The 17217-nt window shown below is 51.9% G+C and overlaps 1 protein-coding gene across 1 annotated transcript; it reads left to right on the top strand.

Annotated features, from left to right (window-relative positions):
* The first annotated feature begins 12307 nt into the window (after nt 1-12307).
* On the top strand, nt 12308-16520 carry LOC136327164 (asialoglycoprotein receptor 1). The gene is made up of 9 exons (XM_066264073.1): nt 12308-12522; nt 12793-12882; nt 14524-14640; nt 14765-14860; nt 14938-15009; nt 15215-15301; nt 15404-15555; nt 15635-15741; nt 15883-16520. The coding sequence occupies exons 2-9, from the start codon at nt 12816-12818 to the stop codon at nt 16037-16039; spliced, it is 855 nt and encodes a 284-aa protein (XP_066120170.1). The 5' UTR covers nt 12308-12522; nt 12793-12815; the 3' UTR covers nt 16040-16520.
* The last annotated feature ends 697 nt before the right edge of the window (nt 16521-17217 follow it).

Raw genomic sequence — 17217 nt, 5'->3', positions numbered from 1 at the left:
AGGACACTTTCTTTGTTTATGTTCGTGGCGTTGTGGACAGAGCTGGCTCTGGCCATGATCTGTACAGAGGTTTGCTGATAAGAAATGCTGTGTAAATATTCATTGGATTTTTTTATGCCTCATCTCTATAGGAAAGATTTGAAGCAGTTTTGCAAATAAGGGGGAAAATAGAACCTAAGACTGAACAGAAAACTAGGAGAAACAGTTACTATAGCTATGAGGATAAAGATGATTTCTGAGCTTCCTAGTAGACTGGGCAAGAAGGGGAAACGGCCCATTACCTATTATACTTCACACGCACACATACACTTATGTATTATAATGAGGTATAAAGACAAAATTCTAGTTCTTTTAGAGAGTCAGATTTCCTGGCCCTCAGTGCTAACTCGAACTGCTCAGTGTGCTGTAGAGTAGCAGCTTTCAGCTTTCCTCCAGCCCCTGTGCATAGTTTGACAGGCTCCCACCATGATGGCCTCAGCTGCCACATAAATGAGCCATTGCTGGGGACATCAATGACACTGCGCCTTTCTCCCTCTGACTCAGGGGCCTCAGGGGTCGGGCTGAGGTGCAGGGTCCAAGAGTTGTAATGGTCAAGTCCTGAGCAGAACAAAAGGGTAGTTTTTATAACCACCCCCAACAGAAGTTGAGAGTTGGATATAAAAGACCAAACCCCCTGGGGCAGAGATTCTGGGGAGGACATGGCTGCCCCAGCCCAAAAACAGTGACCCAAGGACAGAGATGGAGGTCTCTGGAGGCATGCCACTTAAACCAGTGATCCTCTCTGTGGATTGCCCTGCACAGTTTTCTAAGTAGTACTCTGTCCAGCAATCCAATCCTGGGGCTGGAGCCTAGGGTTGTGCCTTTCAGGAAACCTCCCAGGTGATTCTGATGTCTTGCTGGGTGGAGAAGCTGCTTCTCAAGATGGTTTTCAAATGATCCTCTTGGCGTGGTTCTGTATAGGAACAGACCCTTTGCAGCTGTGCCAGTGTTCTCTACCTGAATTAGCTGCAGAGTGGACCCTGAGCTGGGGGTGGTGCGCACAGGTCACAAGTCTGGCTCTAAAGGCTGAAGGAGGGTTTGCTGAGAAGGGGTGAAATTACCTAGTTTTGCACACATTGTTTTTTTAGTTTGCATAAGTAATACATGTACCTTACAAAAATTCAAATATAGAAGTACATATGACTTTTAAAAAAGTTCCCTCTCCGTCGCATTACACACAGTTCTTAGAGGGAAGCATGTTAGCAGTTTGAGATCTAGTCTTCCAAATCTATGAAGCTCGTCTCTGGCCATGTAAAGAGACTGTGTGTGAATGGATAGGCGCAGTGTGTGTGTGTGTGAGTGAGAGTGAATGGATAGGCGCAGTGTGTGTGTGTGTGTGTGAGTGAGAGTGAATGGATAGGCGCAGTGTGTGTGTGTGTGAGTGAGAGTGAATGGATAGGCGCAGTGTGTGTGTGTGTGAGTGAGAGTGAATGGATAGGCGCAGTGTGTGTGTGTGTGTGTGTGAGTGTGTGTGTGAGTGAGAGTGAATGGATAGGTGCACTGGGTTCCCAAACGAGTTCAAATTGACTCCCCCACACCCCCTCTTGTTTGTTTCAACAAATCCTTATTTGGATATTGGTTAGTGCCAGGTAGTGTTTATTTATTTGTTTATTTTTTAATTTTATTTATTCACTTTTAGAGAGGAGAGAGAGACAGAGAGAGAGAAGGGGGGAGGAGCTGGAAGCATCAACTCCCATATGTACCTTGACCAGGCAAGCCCAGGGCTTTGAACCGGCAACCTCAGTGTTTCCAGGTTGACGCTTTACCCACTGCGCCACCACAGGTCAGGCCCAGGTAGTGTTTAAAATGCTGAGGATGTAATGACCATGTCCCCAGGGAAACTTGGGATCCATCCAGTAGAATGGACAACAGAGGGTAGAAAATAAAGGAATGCTGATAATTTAGCTTGACGGTGCTGATAAGCAAAGGAAGGGACTGCTGGGTATGTTCCTCGCGAGTTAGGTGGGGTGGCCACCGAGGCCTCTTTTTGGAGAAGCATTGAGTGAAGACCTGAATGATGAGGAAGCCCGGGGTGGGGCTGTGTGCCAGGTAGAGGGAGGAACAGCAAGGTAGGAAGAGTGCATTGTCGGAGGGCAGAATGGGGACAGACAAGGGCAAAGCAGGTTGGGGGAGGGAGATAAACAGTAGCTGGGGCAGGGAAGTGAGCTCGGCCTGAGGACTTGACATGGGACTTGAAAGCGGTGCCATGCAAAGTCCTGTTGGAGGCTATTGGGAGGGAGCGGTCGGTTCCCCGCTGCATGCTGTTGGAGAAGGTACGCTAGTGGGCAGTAGAGAGCCAGTTCCCAGGCGCTCGTGAGGTTAGGATGTGAGGTGTGGTGTTCCTGGAGGTAACTGGGCAAAGAGCTTCGCTGCTCTGGGCCTCATTTTCCCTGGCTGTAAAGTGGGAATAATAACTACCCCCCTTGCAGGATTCCTGTGAGGAGGGCAGGGGAGAAGCCATGGGAAGCCGTTGGCACACTTAGAAAATGGTCATGATTATTGCCATTGGCTTCATGATCTAGTCTCAGTTACTGCATAAACTTGAAAGTGAAATAAAACCCAAGTTTTCTAAAAATTTCACCCTCTAAATAAAAGTGGGGAAGAGGAGCAGAGAGGAACCTGGCTTCCAGAAGCCTGGCTGTCCCGGACTAAAAAGGAGGGGTGTGCATGGGGTGGAGACAGTGGAGTTGGGGCGGAGAGAGCTGGAGGGAGGAAGGCCTACTGAAAGCAGGCCGCCAGGCACTAGGGAGGAGAGAGCTGGAGGGAGCAAGGCCCATTGAAGGGAGGCCACCAGGCGCTGGGGCGGAGAGAGCTGGAGGGAGGAAGGCCTCCTGAAGGCAGGCCGCCAGGCACTAGGGAGGAGAGAGCTGGAGGGAGGAAGGCCTACTGAAGGCTGGCCGCCAGCTGCAGGCCGCAAGGAGCAGGCAGCGAAGCGCTGGGGGGTTTGTTCGGGTTCCCATTGGAAACTTGTGTGCAGCGGTCATCTTTTCCCGCCAGCCCTAGGAAGCCCCTGCTTCCCTTGCTGCTAGTCCTGGTACTGAGCCCTTCCACCTGGTTCTACCTCCTACAGCCTCCCCTGCTTCATGGCCACCCACGCCCCACTTGGCCTCTGAGATTGGGGAAACATCGGTCGCCCTCTGGAAATTCAGCACTGAGCCTCCTCTTTTCTCCTGTGCCCATTTGTTCATTCACCTCTTTTGAGGCCTGCTGGGCACCAAGAGGTAGGAGGGTTTGGGCAAGAGCAAGGCAGGCCCATTCCAAATGGGAGGTGGAAGGTGCCCTGAGAGCCGGGCAGGGGCAGAGGGCGCTCAGAACCCAGGTGTCCTTCATAGCTCAGACAACGTCCCAGGGACCCAGTGCTGGCCCAGGGAAGTTGCTGTCCACCCTCTGGGATGTGGGCAGAGGTGCCCTCTGCTATCCTGATCCCAGCCTTCTCCCACATGCAGAGGTTCTGAAAGTCTAACTCACCCCTCAGCTGTGCTGCTAGTGATGAGAATAAGAATGAAAACGATGTGCTCAGCCCACTTTCCAATGCGGGGAAGGTGAACTCCGATCTGAGAGTGGCCTTCAGGCTTTTTCCTCTGTGCTACCAGTCTTTTACCCGTCAGCACCCCTCCTGGGGCCCCGAGTTGTCCCTTCTCAGCGTCCACACGCTCTCATTCTACCAGCCCCTCCGGTAGTCACCAACTGCCCAGGCTCCCACACCTGACAAGCACTTCCCTCTTCCTGACACCTTGCTCGCTGGGGGGCCCATCCTTTTCTCTCCTTGGCAGTCTCTAACCTGGCACTTGGGGCCCCCAGAGCTGGCCCTGAAGGTCACTTTGTCTTCCAGTTGGCCTGGCAGCCCTGGGGCTCTTTCTTCTGTTTCTCCCGCTGGCAGGACTCTGTCCTGGGCTGCTGTCTTCCTACTGTGCCCTCTCACTGGGTGGAGGTCACCACGGGTGCTTTGCTTCACCTGGACCACACCTGAGCGTATGCCTACGGAGTCACCAGCCCAGAAACCTCTGGACTCCAGACCCACTTCCACCAGCCCTCCAGACCCTGACAAGTGCACCGCTGTCTTCCCCTGCCCCTTCCCCTCCCCTCTCTCTGCATTTTCAGCCATCACCAGGTCCACTACCATTCCTCGGCCAAGTTCTGCCCAAGCGACCTTCTCTGTCTGGCCTCAAGCCTCAGAGTTTCCCACCGAAACCAAGCAGCCCCCTGACCCCCTGACCAAGCTCCCTGCCTCTTCGTGACCCACCTCTGACTCATCACTCATCCCAAGGCCAGGCCACTGTTCAGCTTACAGATCTGATGTCACCACTATTCTGCCTGCAGCTCTCCATGTGCCCTGACTGGGGACTGAACCTGAAATTTTGGCATATCAGGACCACACTCTAATCAACTGAGCTACCCAGCCAGGGAAAATCACCCTTGTAAGTGCCTAGGTTTTGGGGTGATCATTTTGCAGTAACAGGTTACTAATACACATGGACCACTGTATACATCTATTATGTACTTTATAAAATACATTCCCAAGTAGAAATCTAAAGAAAAGGGATAAAAATATATAAATAAGGTTCTAATGTTTTCTTGCCACATTATTAATCTTGTGATCCCCTGGGGGTGTATGTCTTTTACTTTGGAGATCTCTGTGCATTTAAAATATATTTTTAAATTAAGTTAATTCATTAATTTATTGTAAAAAGCTTTATTGTTTTCATTTGGTCCAACTCATGGGAGAGGGCTCCCAGACAGTTAAAAGGATTCCTAGTGGTTTCAGGGAAAGGTGCAGGCAAAAACCAGACACCACCTGACCAGGCGGTGGTGCAGTGGATAGAGCATCGGACTGGGATGCAGAGGACCCAGGTTTGAGACCCCGAGGTCACCAGCTTGAGTGTGGGCTCATCTGGTTTGAGCAAAGCTGACCAGCTAGGACCCAAGGTCTCTGGTTAGAGCAAGGGGTTACTCAGTCTGCTGGAGCAACATTGTCTCAATATGAGAAAACAATCAATGAATAACTAAAGTGCCACAACGAAGAATTGATGCTTATCATTTCTCTCTGTTCCTGTCTGTCTGTCCCTCTCTCTGACTCTCTGTCTCCATCAAAAAAAAAAAAAAAAAGCCAGACACCAAGGGAGGCAGAGGGGCTCCTCAAAGGCCTCTGGGCTCCAAAGGCTCCTGTTTTGCTTTTCCTTTTTTGGGAGAGGCAGGGAGAGAGAGAGACAGGAACATCGAGCTTCTCCTGTATGTGTCCTGACCTGGGATCAAATCAGCAACATCCAGCATGCTAGGACAACGCGCCAGCCAACTGAGCTATCTGGCTCTGGCTGGCCAGGGTTTTATTTATTTTAGAGAGACTGAGAGAGGAAGGGAGAGAGAGGGGAGGGGGAAGGGAAGCATTCATTTGTTGTTCCCCTCAGTCATGCATTCCTTGGTTGCTTCCCATGTGTGCTCTGACCGGGTATCGAACCCGCAACCTTGTGTTTCCGGATGACAGTCAACTAAACTAACTGGACAGAGCCAGCTCCTAGTCATGTCTGAGGGTGAGTCATCCAAAGAGACACTCGCCCACTCCAGCCTGGGGGCTGCCAGCCTGCTGAGGTGAGTCAGGTGGTCACCCATCTTCTTGATGAGTTTCACCTGCTCACCCAGGAAGTGGTTCCCCAGGAAGTCACGGAGCTGAGGGTCTGCGCGGGCAGAACCCAGGCCCTGCAGGTCCAAAGGGCCCGGTCCAGGTTCTTCTCCAAGGCCGTGGCGGCTTCCCTAGCGTCCTGAGTGTCACCCCACTTTTCTAGAGAAGGCCTCGGCACATCCTGGAAGAGAACGTGGCCGGGCGCTGGTTTTGCATCTTTAAGAGACGCTCAGCGTTCTCTGCTTCCCCTGGGCCAACGCTGGGAAGAAGTGGCCCACGCCCTCCAGAGCCGAGTCTTCGAGGTCGAAACAGAAGCCCAGGGAGAGGTAGGTGTGGGAGCCTGCGGGTGCAGGGTGACCGGGCGGTTGAAGGCAGCTTCCACCCGGGTGGAATAATTCTGATGAATTTGGGAGCTCGTGGTCGTTCGGCAATAAGGAGTTAAGGGCAAACACCGGTGCTGGCTGGTCTCGGAGGCTGAGGATGGCTGGGGTGGTTCTGAAGGTGGGGACTGGGAAAGAGGTTGCAGCGTGGTCAGAGGCTGGAATGACGGGGTCCCTGGGTCTGTTCTGTCCAAACTCTGCTGAAGTGAAGCAGATCCAGGGACCACTGAGGGCACTGAGAGAGGCTGTGGTTAAGGCTATCATTTATTACTTATTATTTTTTTGTAACTTGGTGACAGAATATGTCTATTTTATGTATTTATGTTTTGTATTTTATTTATTGATTTTGGGGAAGAAGGGAGAGAGAGGAAGAGAGAGAGAGAGAGAGGAAGAATGAGAAAGGAGGGGAGAAGCAGGAAGCGTCTGTAGTTGCTTCCTGTATGTGCCTTGACCGGGCAAGCCCAGGGCTTTGAACCGGTGACCTCAGCATTCCAGGTTGATGTTTTATCCACTGTGCTACCACAGGTCAGGCCTAAGGCTATTCTTTAAAAAAAATTATTGATTTGAGAGAGAGGAAAGGGGAGAGAGAGAGAAACATTGATTTGTTGTTCTACTTATTGATGGAATCAATGGCTGAATCCTGTATGTGTTCTGACCAGGGATCGAACCTGCAGCTTTGGCATATTGAGACAATGTTCTAACAACCGAGCAAGCGGCTATGTTTTTGAATGATATTCAAAGTGTCTCATTCTGAAATTTAACGCCTATCTCAGGGTAGCCCAACCTACTTCTCTGACCATTTTCCACTTGCTTATTCCCATTGATAAAATCTACCTGTTCTTCCCTCCTCTAGGGAACCTTTATCAACTGCCCTGGAGGTGGGGTTCCCAGGTTCAGAGCCCAGCCTGTCTGTGTGAATCAGTCTCTGCATATTCTCTGCATCATGTAGGAAACACACTCAGAAGGTACAGGGTCACTTTGTATAAAGAGTGGTAGGAAGAGTTCTAAAAGCAGCCCCCAAGATTTCACACTCTTATCTTGGAACAGTTGAATATGATAAGATGTGAGTTTCACACTTATGTTATATATAGTTAATCTTTTATATGGTTATATATACAGCAGGTCCTTGAATAATGTTTCATTTAATGTAATTTTGTTATAACATTGATGAGATACAGTAGGAACTTAACTCTTGTTAGTATCAGTTAGCCTATGGTAAATTTGGTTTCATTATACCTCATTTCATTTAAAGTAACAGAATTGATGATGTTAAGTGAGGGCTCACTGTGTATATGTATGATGTATACACAATTGGCCTTAAGACAGGAAGATTGCCTGACCAGGCAGTGGCGCAGTGGATAGTGTCGGATTGGGATGCAGAGGACCCAGGTTCGAGACCCCGAGGTTGCCAGCTTTAGCGCAGGCTCATCTGGTTTGAGCAAAAGCTCACCAGCTTGGACCTAAGGTAGCTGGCTCAAGCAGGGGGTTACTCGGTCTGCTGAAGGCCCACAGTCAAGGCACATATGAGAAAGCAATCAATGAACTAAGGTGTCGCAACGAAAAACGATGATTGATGTTTCTCATCTCTCTCTGTTCCTGTCTGTCTGTTTCTATCTATCCCTCTCTCTGACTCTCTCTGTCTCTGTAAAAAAAATAAATAAATAAATAAATTTTTTTTTCTTCCATTTTTCTGAAGCTGGAAACAGGGAGAGACAGTCAGACAGACTCCCGCATGCGCCCGACCGGGATCCACCCGGCACGCCCACCAGGGGCGACGCTCTGCCCACCAGGGGGCGATGCTCTGCCCATCCTGGGCGTCACCATGTTGCTACCAGAGCCACTCTAGCGCCTGAGGCAGAGGCCACAGAGCCATCCCCAGCGCCCGGGCCATCTTTGCTCCAATGGAGCCTTGGCTGCGGGAGGGGAAGAGAGAGACAGAGAGGAAAGCACGGCGGAGGGGTGGAGAAGCAAATGGGCGCTTCTCCTGTGTGCCCTGGCCGGGAATCGAACCCGGGTCCTCCGCACGCTAGGCCGACGCTCTACCGCTGAGCCAACCGACCAGGGCCAATAAAAAAATTTTAAAAAGTGAAAAAAGCCTGACCAGGCGGTAGCGCAGTGGATAGAGTGTCGGACTGGGATGTGGAGGACCCAGGTTCGAGACCGCAAGGTTGCCAGCTTGAGTGCGGGCTCATCTGGTTTGAGCAAAAAAAAAAAAAGCTCACCAACTTGGACCCAAGGTCGCTGGCTCTAGCAAGGGGTTACTCAGTCTGCTGAAGGCCCATGGTCAAGGCACATATGAGAAAGCAATCAGTGAACAACTAAGGTGTTGCAACAAAAAACTGATGATTGATGCTTCTCATCTTTCTCCGTTCCTGTCTGTCTATCTCTCTCTGACTCTCTCTGTCTCAAAAAAAAAAAAAAAAAAAAAAAAAAAAAAAAACCGAAAAAAAAAAAGACAGGAAGATTATTTGGGTGATGCCTGACCTGTGGTGGCGCAGTGGATAAAGCGTCGACCTGGAACGCTGAGATCGCCGGTTCAAAACCCTGGGCTTGCCTGGTCAAGGCACATATGGGAGTTGATGCTTCCTGCTCCTCCCTCCCCCTTCTCTCTCTCTTTCTTTCTCTCTCTCTTCTCTCTAAAAATTAATAAAATAAAAAAAAGAAAAAATTAAAGAAAAAGAAAAAGATTATTTGGGTAGGCCTAATCTAATCACAGTAGCCCCTTTAAAATGACAGAGGAAGTCAGAGATTTGAAGCACGAGAAAGGTGCCAGTCACTGTTGCTGACTTTGAAGATGGAGGAGCCACATGATGAGGAATAGAGAGGCTTCTAGGAGCAGAGAGTAGACCCTCCTTGACAGCTAGCAGAAAAATGGGGACCTCTGGTGTGGTGAACTCATAATACAGTGTACAGATAATATGCTATAGAATTGTGCACCCCAGTGTCACCCCAATAAATTCAATATAAGGGGAAAAAAGATTGGGAAACACTTGGAGAAAAAAAAAGAAAAAAGTGGGGTCCTCAATCCTACATCTGTAAGAACTGGATTCTGTCAACAACCTGAGTGGACATGGAAGCAGATCTTCTCCTTTGCCTCCAGAAATGAACACAGCTCTGCCAGCACCTTGACCTTGGCTCTGTGAGACCATGTGCAGAAAACCCAGTTGGACCTCTGGCCCACACTACAGAACTGTGAGCTAACGAATGGGGGTTGTTTTAAGGCACTAAGTTTGTGGTATGTTGTAATTTAGCCATAGAAAAAGCGTACAAGAGGCTTTGTCCCTGAAGACCTTGCATAATTCAAGGTACATATTCTTTTTTTTTTTAAATAATAGTAGCTAATATTTTTAAGACTTTATTAAATATTTTAGAGACAGGGGAGAGAGAAAAGGGAGGGGGGAGGAGTGGGAAGCTGCTTCTCATAGGTGTCTTGACCAATTGACAAGCCCAAGGTTTTGAACCCACGACCTCAGCATTCCAGGTTGATGCTTTATCCACTGTGCCACCTCAGGTCAGGCCTGGTACATGTTCTTTTTTTTTTTCTTTTTTGTATTTTTCTGAAGTGAGAAGTAGAGAGACTGAGAGACAGACTCCCACATGTGCCTGACTGGGATCCACCTGGCATGCCCACCAGGAGGCGATGCTCTGCCCATCTGGGGCGCTGCTCCATTGCAACCGGAGCCATTCTAGCGCCTGAGGCAGAGGCCATGGAGCTATCCTCAGTGACGGGGCCAACTTTTGCTTTAATGGAGCCTTGGCTGCAGGAGGGGAAGAGAGATAGAGAGAAAGGAGAGGAGGAAGGGTAGAGAAGCAGACAGTCACTTCTCCTGTGTGCCCTGGCTCGAACTCGGGACTTCTACATGCTGGGCCGATGCTCTACCGCCAAGCCAACTGGCCAGGGCCATGGTACATATTCTTAAAAGAATAAAAGTAGGCCTTGGTCAGTTGGCTCAGTGGTAGAGTGTCGGCCTGGCGTGCAGGAGTCCCGGGTTCGATTCCCGGCCAGGGCACACAGGAGAAGCGCCCATCTGCTTCTCCACCCCTCCCCCTCTCCTTCCTCTCTGTCTCTCTCTTCCCCTCCCACAGCCGAGACTCCATTGGAGCAAAGATGGCCCGGGCGCTGAGGATGGCTCCGTGGCCTCTGCCTCAGGTGCTAGAGTGGCTCTGGTTGCAACAGAGCGACGCCCCAGATGGGCAGAGCATCGCCCCCTGGTGGGCGTGCTGGGTGGATTCCGGTCAGGCGCATGCGGGAGTCTGTCTGACTGCCTCCCTGTTTCCAACTTCAGAAAAAGACAAAAAAAAAAAAAAAAAAAAAAGGAATAAAGGTAAACGGTGGATGAGTTCTTGCAGTGCATAGACCTACCACTATTGTGGCATAGTTTTGTTTCTAGCAAGCTTTTAGTTTCTGAGGATTAGCTCTAGTATTTTAAAGAGGCTTGTTTATAAATTAGTGACCTGATGGTCCATGTCATGTGTCTGGATTTCTTCAGTGTTTTATCACCTCTGACACCTATTGTAAAGTTATTGATTTTGGGGGGTGTTTTTCAGCCCCCTAATGAATGGTTTTGGGGAACATGGTTCTAGGCACTGCTTTCTGTGCACATGTGCCACTTTCCGCAGTTCTACAAACTGAACGCACCGTGCAACCAGAGCCCACGTCACGAAGGTGAACACTTCCATAACCCCAGAATCTCCCATGATCCTTTCTTGCTTCTAGAGGGGTAACCACTATTCTGACCCAAACAGCATAGGTTTATTTGCCTGAATAAACCAAACAGTAAGTGATAATATCAGAGAATGCTAAAGTAACAGCCCAGTAGTAACCAAAATTACTGGCCACAGTGCCAGTGCATGCCAACAACAGGGAGCTTTTTTTTTTTTTTTTTTTCTGAAGCTGGAAATGGGGAGAGACAGTCAGACTCCCGCATGCGCCCGACCGGGATCCACCCGGCACGCCCACCAGGGGCGACGCTCTGCCCACCAGGGGGCGATGCTCTGCCCATCCTGGGCGTCGCCATGTTGCGACCAGAGCCACTCTAGCGCCTGGGGCAGAGGCCACAGAGCCATCCCCAGCGCCCGGGCCATCTTTGCTCCAATGGAGCCTTGGCTGCGGGAGGGGAAGAGAGAGACAGAGAGGAAAGCGCGGCGGAGGGGTGGAGAAGCAAATGGGCGCTTCTCCTGTGTGCCCTGGCTGGGAATCGAACCCGGGTCCTCCGCACGCTAGGCCGACGCTCTACCGCTGAGCCAACCGGCCAGGGCCAACAGGGAGCTTTTCAAGACAGAGACAAACAAGGGTATAGCCAAGGCTTTCACACTCTATGCAGGGGACATGTTCTTGAATGTCTTATAATGAAAAACTCTGATGAGTCTAGTATTTTCATGAAATAACTGTGACAGGATTTGCTTCACAGTTGGGGCTTAAAGGGAGATTTGTGAATGTCTTTAATATTGCCCAATTTCTAATTTAGCATACAGTACTTCAAATTCGCACACTCCTCTTAGAACCCAACCCTCTCTGTACCCCCCATGGAGTTGTGAGGGACGCGTTCTAGCCTCACTGGGACCTCAGGGCCCAGCCACGGTGACTGCACAAGGTTCTGGAAGTCCAAGTCCAGTTCCCCTCTGCTGCTTCCTTGCCCCGGGAACCTGGGTAAGCTCTTCCTTTTCAGGGTCTGATTTCCCGCATCTGCGGACATGCTCTGGGGATAATGAGAGGAGCTAAGGAATAGACAGCCCCTGGCACACAGTAGGAGTCAGAGCAGGTTGGCTGGCACTGCTCTCTGGTGAGACGGAGAGGCCTGCTCTCCTGCCATTCTGACAGCTTGTCCCTCATGCACTGGGAATTTGACTCCCCAGAAGACTGAAGCCAGTCAGCCTGGGCTGGAAAGTCTGGTGGCTGAGCCCCCAAGGAGGCTGGGACGTAGGCTCAGATGCTGGGGTCACAGGCCCAGTTTGGGCAAGAGCAAAGAACAACGGGTCCCTTTGATCCTGGTTGGAGATAGTTGGACACACCAACAGTTCTGGGAATTCAGAGGCAAGAGTGACGGGGGAGGGGCAGAGGGGGAGACATGGAACTGCAAGCCCGGCCTCTGGCCCCTTCTCCAACCATGCAAAGAGGAAGGAGGTGACCAGCATGAGGAGGTGAGGGGCATAGGCCAGAACACTCGCCCTCCCAGGGGAGGAAAGCAGAGGTAACCCATCCCCCCACCTCCACCCCCACACATCCCCTGAGTTCCAAATCCATTTCCACCTCTGTTTAAGTCCAAAGTCCCGGGCACTGGAGATGCCAGGGTCGGCACACTAGGAGCACAGACAAGCAGACACGCATAAGCACAGGGCTCAGAGCCCTTGCATGGGCCCTGCCCCTTTCTCTCCCATTGTCAAGGGCTGTCTGCACACCCTGATTCTCCAGGCTTCAGCTTCCTTCTTAGCCTGGGATCTGCACAGCACTGAGGGATCCGGAGTCACCCTCAAGACCACCAGCAAGTAAAAGGGGAAGAGAGGCAGACACAAGGGGCCTGATGGGGGTGGGGGGGGGGGTGGAAGATGGGAGGAGGGGTGGAGGGGACCAGCTGTGGAGAGGGAAGAGGTAGAGTGAGAAAACTTCAGAGGATGGATTTGGGGTGACAGACTTGGGAGGGAATGAGGGAAAGGAGAAAGGTCTTCATGTAGCCACCTATCACTTAGAAATAGATGGGAGCCCACAACCCACTCTGTTCAGTCCCAATCTCAGCCCTAATCCCAGCTTTGACCCAGTCCCAGGCCCGGCCAGCCCTACCATGACAAAGGAGTATCAGGATCTTCAGCATTTGGACAATGAGGAGAGTGACCACCAGCTCAGACAAGGTAAGGGGCTGCCTCGTTTCTGAAGGGTGAGCATTAGGGGGGGTCTGGCTTCCTTGCCTGAGCTCCTGCTTCTTTCTTTGACCCCTGACTCTGTCTCTGAGTCTGCCCTATCACAAGAACATAGTGTCTGAGCTGACCCTTAGGGGAGGTACAGGGTGTGGGATGGAATCCCTTTCTTTCTTTCTTTTTTTTTTTTTTTAGAGGCAGAGATAGACAGGGACAGACAGACAGGAACAGAGAGAGATGAGAAGCATCAATCATCAGTTTCTCGTTGCGCCTTGCGACTTCTTAGTTGTTCATTGATTGCTTTCTCACACGTGCCTTGACCACGGGCCTTCAGCAGACCGAGTAACCCCCTGCTGGAGCCAGCGACCTTGGGTCCAAGCTGGCGAGCTCTTTGCTCAAGCCAGATGAGCCCGCGCGCGACCTCTGGGGTCTCGAACCTGGGTACTTCCGCATCCCAGTCCGACGCTCTATTCACTGCGCCACCGCCTGGTCAGGCTGGAATCCCTTTCTTGGTGATGGGTACCCAAGGCCTCCCGACCCTCGCTATATTACCTACTTTTCAGGATTTCGGGGAGGGGGTCGGCCCATGGGTGTAAGGTAACTGGAAGAAGTTAGGTGCTTCCTCCTTTCTGCTTCCAATATGGTGAGCCTTTGGCTGTGTGTGTGTGTGTGTGTGTGTGTGTGTGCGCACGCGTGGAGTTGATATCAGGCTGGGGTCTCTGGGATCAGTTTGGTCAAGGGGTAAGATTTTTATGAAGAGGTTGGGGAGAGGGTGTCTCTGATCTGAGGGAGAACAAGCCTCCTACATAAAAAAAAATAGATGCCCATGTTTTCTCATGTGAGCAGGAATGTTCCTTGGGCTGAGCCAGGATCCAGTTCTTGGGTGATGGGAGTGGGCAGTGCCCTTTGCTGGGTAAAGGGGAGGCAGGGGAGGAGAGGAGGCCCCCACACTCCAGCTCACTGGGCCAGGACTCCCTGGGTGGGAGCAATTTGAGGAACCTGAAATTTGGTTACTCCACCTTCTCTTCCTGCACCCAGCCAAAGAGCAGTGGGATTCATGTAGAGAGAAAGAAATCACCTTCTCTTACCCCACCTTCAGGGAGGAGCACTGATTCCCCAGCGGGTCTCCCATTCCACCAGTCTCCCAGCTCACAAACTCCATCCTTAAGGATCTGATGAGGTTCATCGGCTGCAGTGACGCGGTCAGGCCACGAGGTGTCAGCAAAGGCCCAGGGTCTGCATAGGGCTAGGGCAGGCTGGTCAAAGCTTTGGTTCTGTATGTAAAGCTCCTTCTTTCCCCACTTCCAGTTGCCTCTGGCCCCTAGGTGTCACCCACTGCTCATATTTTTTTCTTTTTCTTTTTACTTTATCGAGAGAGGCAGGGAGGGAGGGAGAGCAGAGAGACAGAGATAGGAACAAGGAGCTGCTCCTGTCTGTGCTCTAACCGGGGAATCTAACCCACAACCTCTGCACTCCTGGCCGAAGCTTCCGAGGTATTCAGCCGGGACTTCAGTCTTAATCTACGAGATTCTTCCTAGTCTACGAGAGGAGACTTAGCCTGCTCTCCTCCTCGGACCCCAGGGCTGCCCCAGACTGCGCTCTGTCCCTGAGACCCTGGTCCTCTTTCCTCTGCAGGGCCACCTCCTCCCCAACCACTCTTTCAGCGGCTCTGCTCTGGACCCCGCCTCCTCCTGCTCTCCCTGGGCCTCAGCCTCCTGCTGCTGGTGGTTGTCTGTGTGATCGGATCCCAGAGTGGGTGTCCCCCCGGGGGGCGGGCGGGCGGGTGGGCGGGAAGGGAACAATGTTGGGGGGTTGATACCTGTGACAGTGGACACAGGCCTCTCATTTGGTCTAATCCACACCCTCTTCTGCCCAGACTCTAAACTGCAGGAGGAGCTGCGGGCCCTGAGAGCGACGTTCAACAACTTCACAGCGAGCACAGAGGCTGAGGTCAAAGACCTGCGCGTCCAAGGTGAGGGGGGCGAGGCTGAGGCTAGGCGGCCGTGGGACGCTCGCGATGTGGGGCCACTGAGCAAGTTTCTCCCCCAGGAGGAGGTGTGGGCAGAAAGATGAAGTCCCTGGAGTCGCAGCTGGAGAAACAGCAGCAGGACCTGAGTCAAGGTCAGGGAGGAAGCATGTGCGCCAGTGCATACGTGTAGAATACGGGGGTTCTCTCGGGCCAAACCAGGGGTTTTGTGGCAGGTGCATCTGAGATGGATCTTTGGTCCTGCATACAGACGCAGACCCCTCCCAACCGCAGTATTCATACTGACCACCGTTCCCTCCTCTCTCGACTGCTCCCGTCCCGTCTGTGCTGTCTCCCTAGATCACTCCAGCTTGCTGCTCCATGTGAAGACGTTTGTGTCTGACGTGCGAACCCTGAACTGTCAGCTGGCCGTCCTCCAGGGCAATGGTGAGGAGGCAGCGATGCCCAGCCGGCTTTCCTGACTACTTCCCCTCTGGGCGGAGCCTCAGCCCCTCCCCTTCCCTCTGCACCCCTCCCCTCCTCTCCCAGGCTCTGAAAAGACCTGCTGCCCCGTTAACTGGGTGGAGCATGAAGGCAGCTGCTACTGGTTCTCACGCACGGGGAAGCCCTGGCCGGAGGCTGAGAAGTACTGCCAGCTGGAGAACGGGCACCTGGTGGTGGTCGGCTCCTGGGAGGAGCAGGTGAGGACTTAGGGTAGGGGGGGCTCCTCTGGGGGCCTGGCTGTTTTATGGAGAGGTCATCCTCCTCCTCTTTCTTCAGAGATTTGTCCAGCACCACATGGGCCCCGTGAGCACCTGGATGGGCCTCACTGATGAAAATGGGCCCTGGAGATGGGTAGATGGGACAGACTACGAGACAGGCTTTAAGTGAGTGTGGGCGCTCTGCACTCGCTGCCCCTCCAACCTGGGCCCTGCTGTCCCAGCTGGGCGGGTCCAAGGGCAAGAGGGGCTCCTCGGCTTGACTGAGAGTCAGGCCTTGTGGAGCCCCACTATGTCTGGTGTTCTTAGGAACTGGAGGCCGGACCAGCCGGACGACTGGTATGGACATGGGCTCGGGGGAGGCGAGGACTGTGCCCACTTCACAGATGACGGCCGCTGGAATGACGATGTCTGCCGGAGGCCCTACCGCTGGGTCTGCGAGACAAAGCTGGCCAGGGCCAGCTAGCAGCCTCCTCTCCTCTAATTTATTTCCTCAAGGCCTTCACCTGTCCGAGGGTCCTTGTTAGGGGATCCTCCTGTCTGGGGCCATCTGCTTATTCCAGGGATTTTCATCTAGGATTATAAGGGAGGAGAGAGGATGGTGTCTGAGGAATGAAAATGATGTTTGGAGGGGCGGGTGATTGAAAGCCACACCACTTTCTAGTTTATAGGTTATTACAGTCAACTTTTTAAAGAGTAAAATGAAGAGAAATATACAAAACATCAGTTGACTGGTTACGGGGAATTAAGAATGAGGGATGGGCCTGATCGGTGGTGGAACGGTGGATAGTGTCAACCTGGGAATCTGAGGTTCCAGGTTTGAAACCCTGAGGTTACCAGCTTGTGTGCGGGCTCATCTGGCTTGAGTGCAGGGTTGCTGGCTTGGCTGGAGCCCCCCAGCCAAGGCACATATGAGAATCAATCAATAAACAACTAAAGCGTTACAACTATGAGTTGATGCTTCTCATCTCTCTCCCTTCCTCTCTCTCCAATAAACAAACAAATAAATAAATGCCTTTATTCTATTTTAGGGGTTTATTTTATATTCTTTTTTTTTTTTTTTGGTATTTTTCTGAAGCTGGAAACAGGGAGGCAGTCAGACAGACTCCTGCATGCGCCCGACTGGGACCCACCCGGCAAGTCCACCAGGGGCAATGCTCTGCCCATCCGGGACATCGCTCTGTTGTCGCTCTGTTGCGACCAGAGCTACTCTAGCGCCTGAGGCAGAGGCCACAGAGCCATCCCCAGCGCCCGGGCCATCTTTGCTCCAGTGGAGCCTTGGCTGCGGGAGGGGAAGAGAGAGACAGAGAGGAAGGAGGAGGGGAGGGGGGGAGAAGCAGATGGGCGCTTCTCCTGTGTGCCCTGGCCGGGAATCGAACCCGGGGCTTCCACACGCCAGGCCGACGCTCTACCACTAAGCCAACCGGCCAGGGCTATTTTATATTCTTTTGAAGTTTCCTGAGTTAAAACTTAGGATATTTCAATTCAGACTTTTTTTTAAAATAAAGGTGCCAAAAGCTGGCCCGTTCCCCCAGGACCAGCTGTGGACCACCCCCAGCCAGTGTGCAGTGCTTCCCTTGTTCATTTCTACTGCACTCCGTTTGCTCTGATTTCCTCCTAAAGTTTTCTAGAAAGGTGAGAAAA

The sequence above is a fragment of the Saccopteryx bilineata genome, chromosome 2, assembly GCF_036850765.1.
Source record: "Saccopteryx bilineata isolate mSacBil1 chromosome 2, mSacBil1_pri_phased_curated, whole genome shotgun sequence".
Taxonomy (NCBI): Eukaryota; Metazoa; Chordata; class Mammalia; order Chiroptera; family Emballonuridae; genus Saccopteryx; species Saccopteryx bilineata.
The sequence above is the reverse complement of the archived record's forward strand: the minus strand, read 5'-3'. Positions and strand labels throughout refer to the sequence as shown.

Bases quoted from the DNA above. Each gene is read 5' to 3' on its own strand.
- LOC136327164 (XM_066264073.1), top strand. From the start codon at position 12,816: ATGACAAAGGAGTATCAGGATCTTCAGCATTTGGACAATGAGGAGAGT. The intron at 15,302-15,403 runs GTGAGGAGGCAG...CTCCTCTCCCAG, and splicing joins GGCCGTCCTCCAGGGCAATG to GCTCTGAAAAGACCTGCTGC. The intron at 15,742-15,882 runs GTGAGTGTGGGC...TGGTGTTCTTAG, and splicing joins GACTACGAGACAGGCTTTAA to GAACTGGAGGCCGGACCAGC.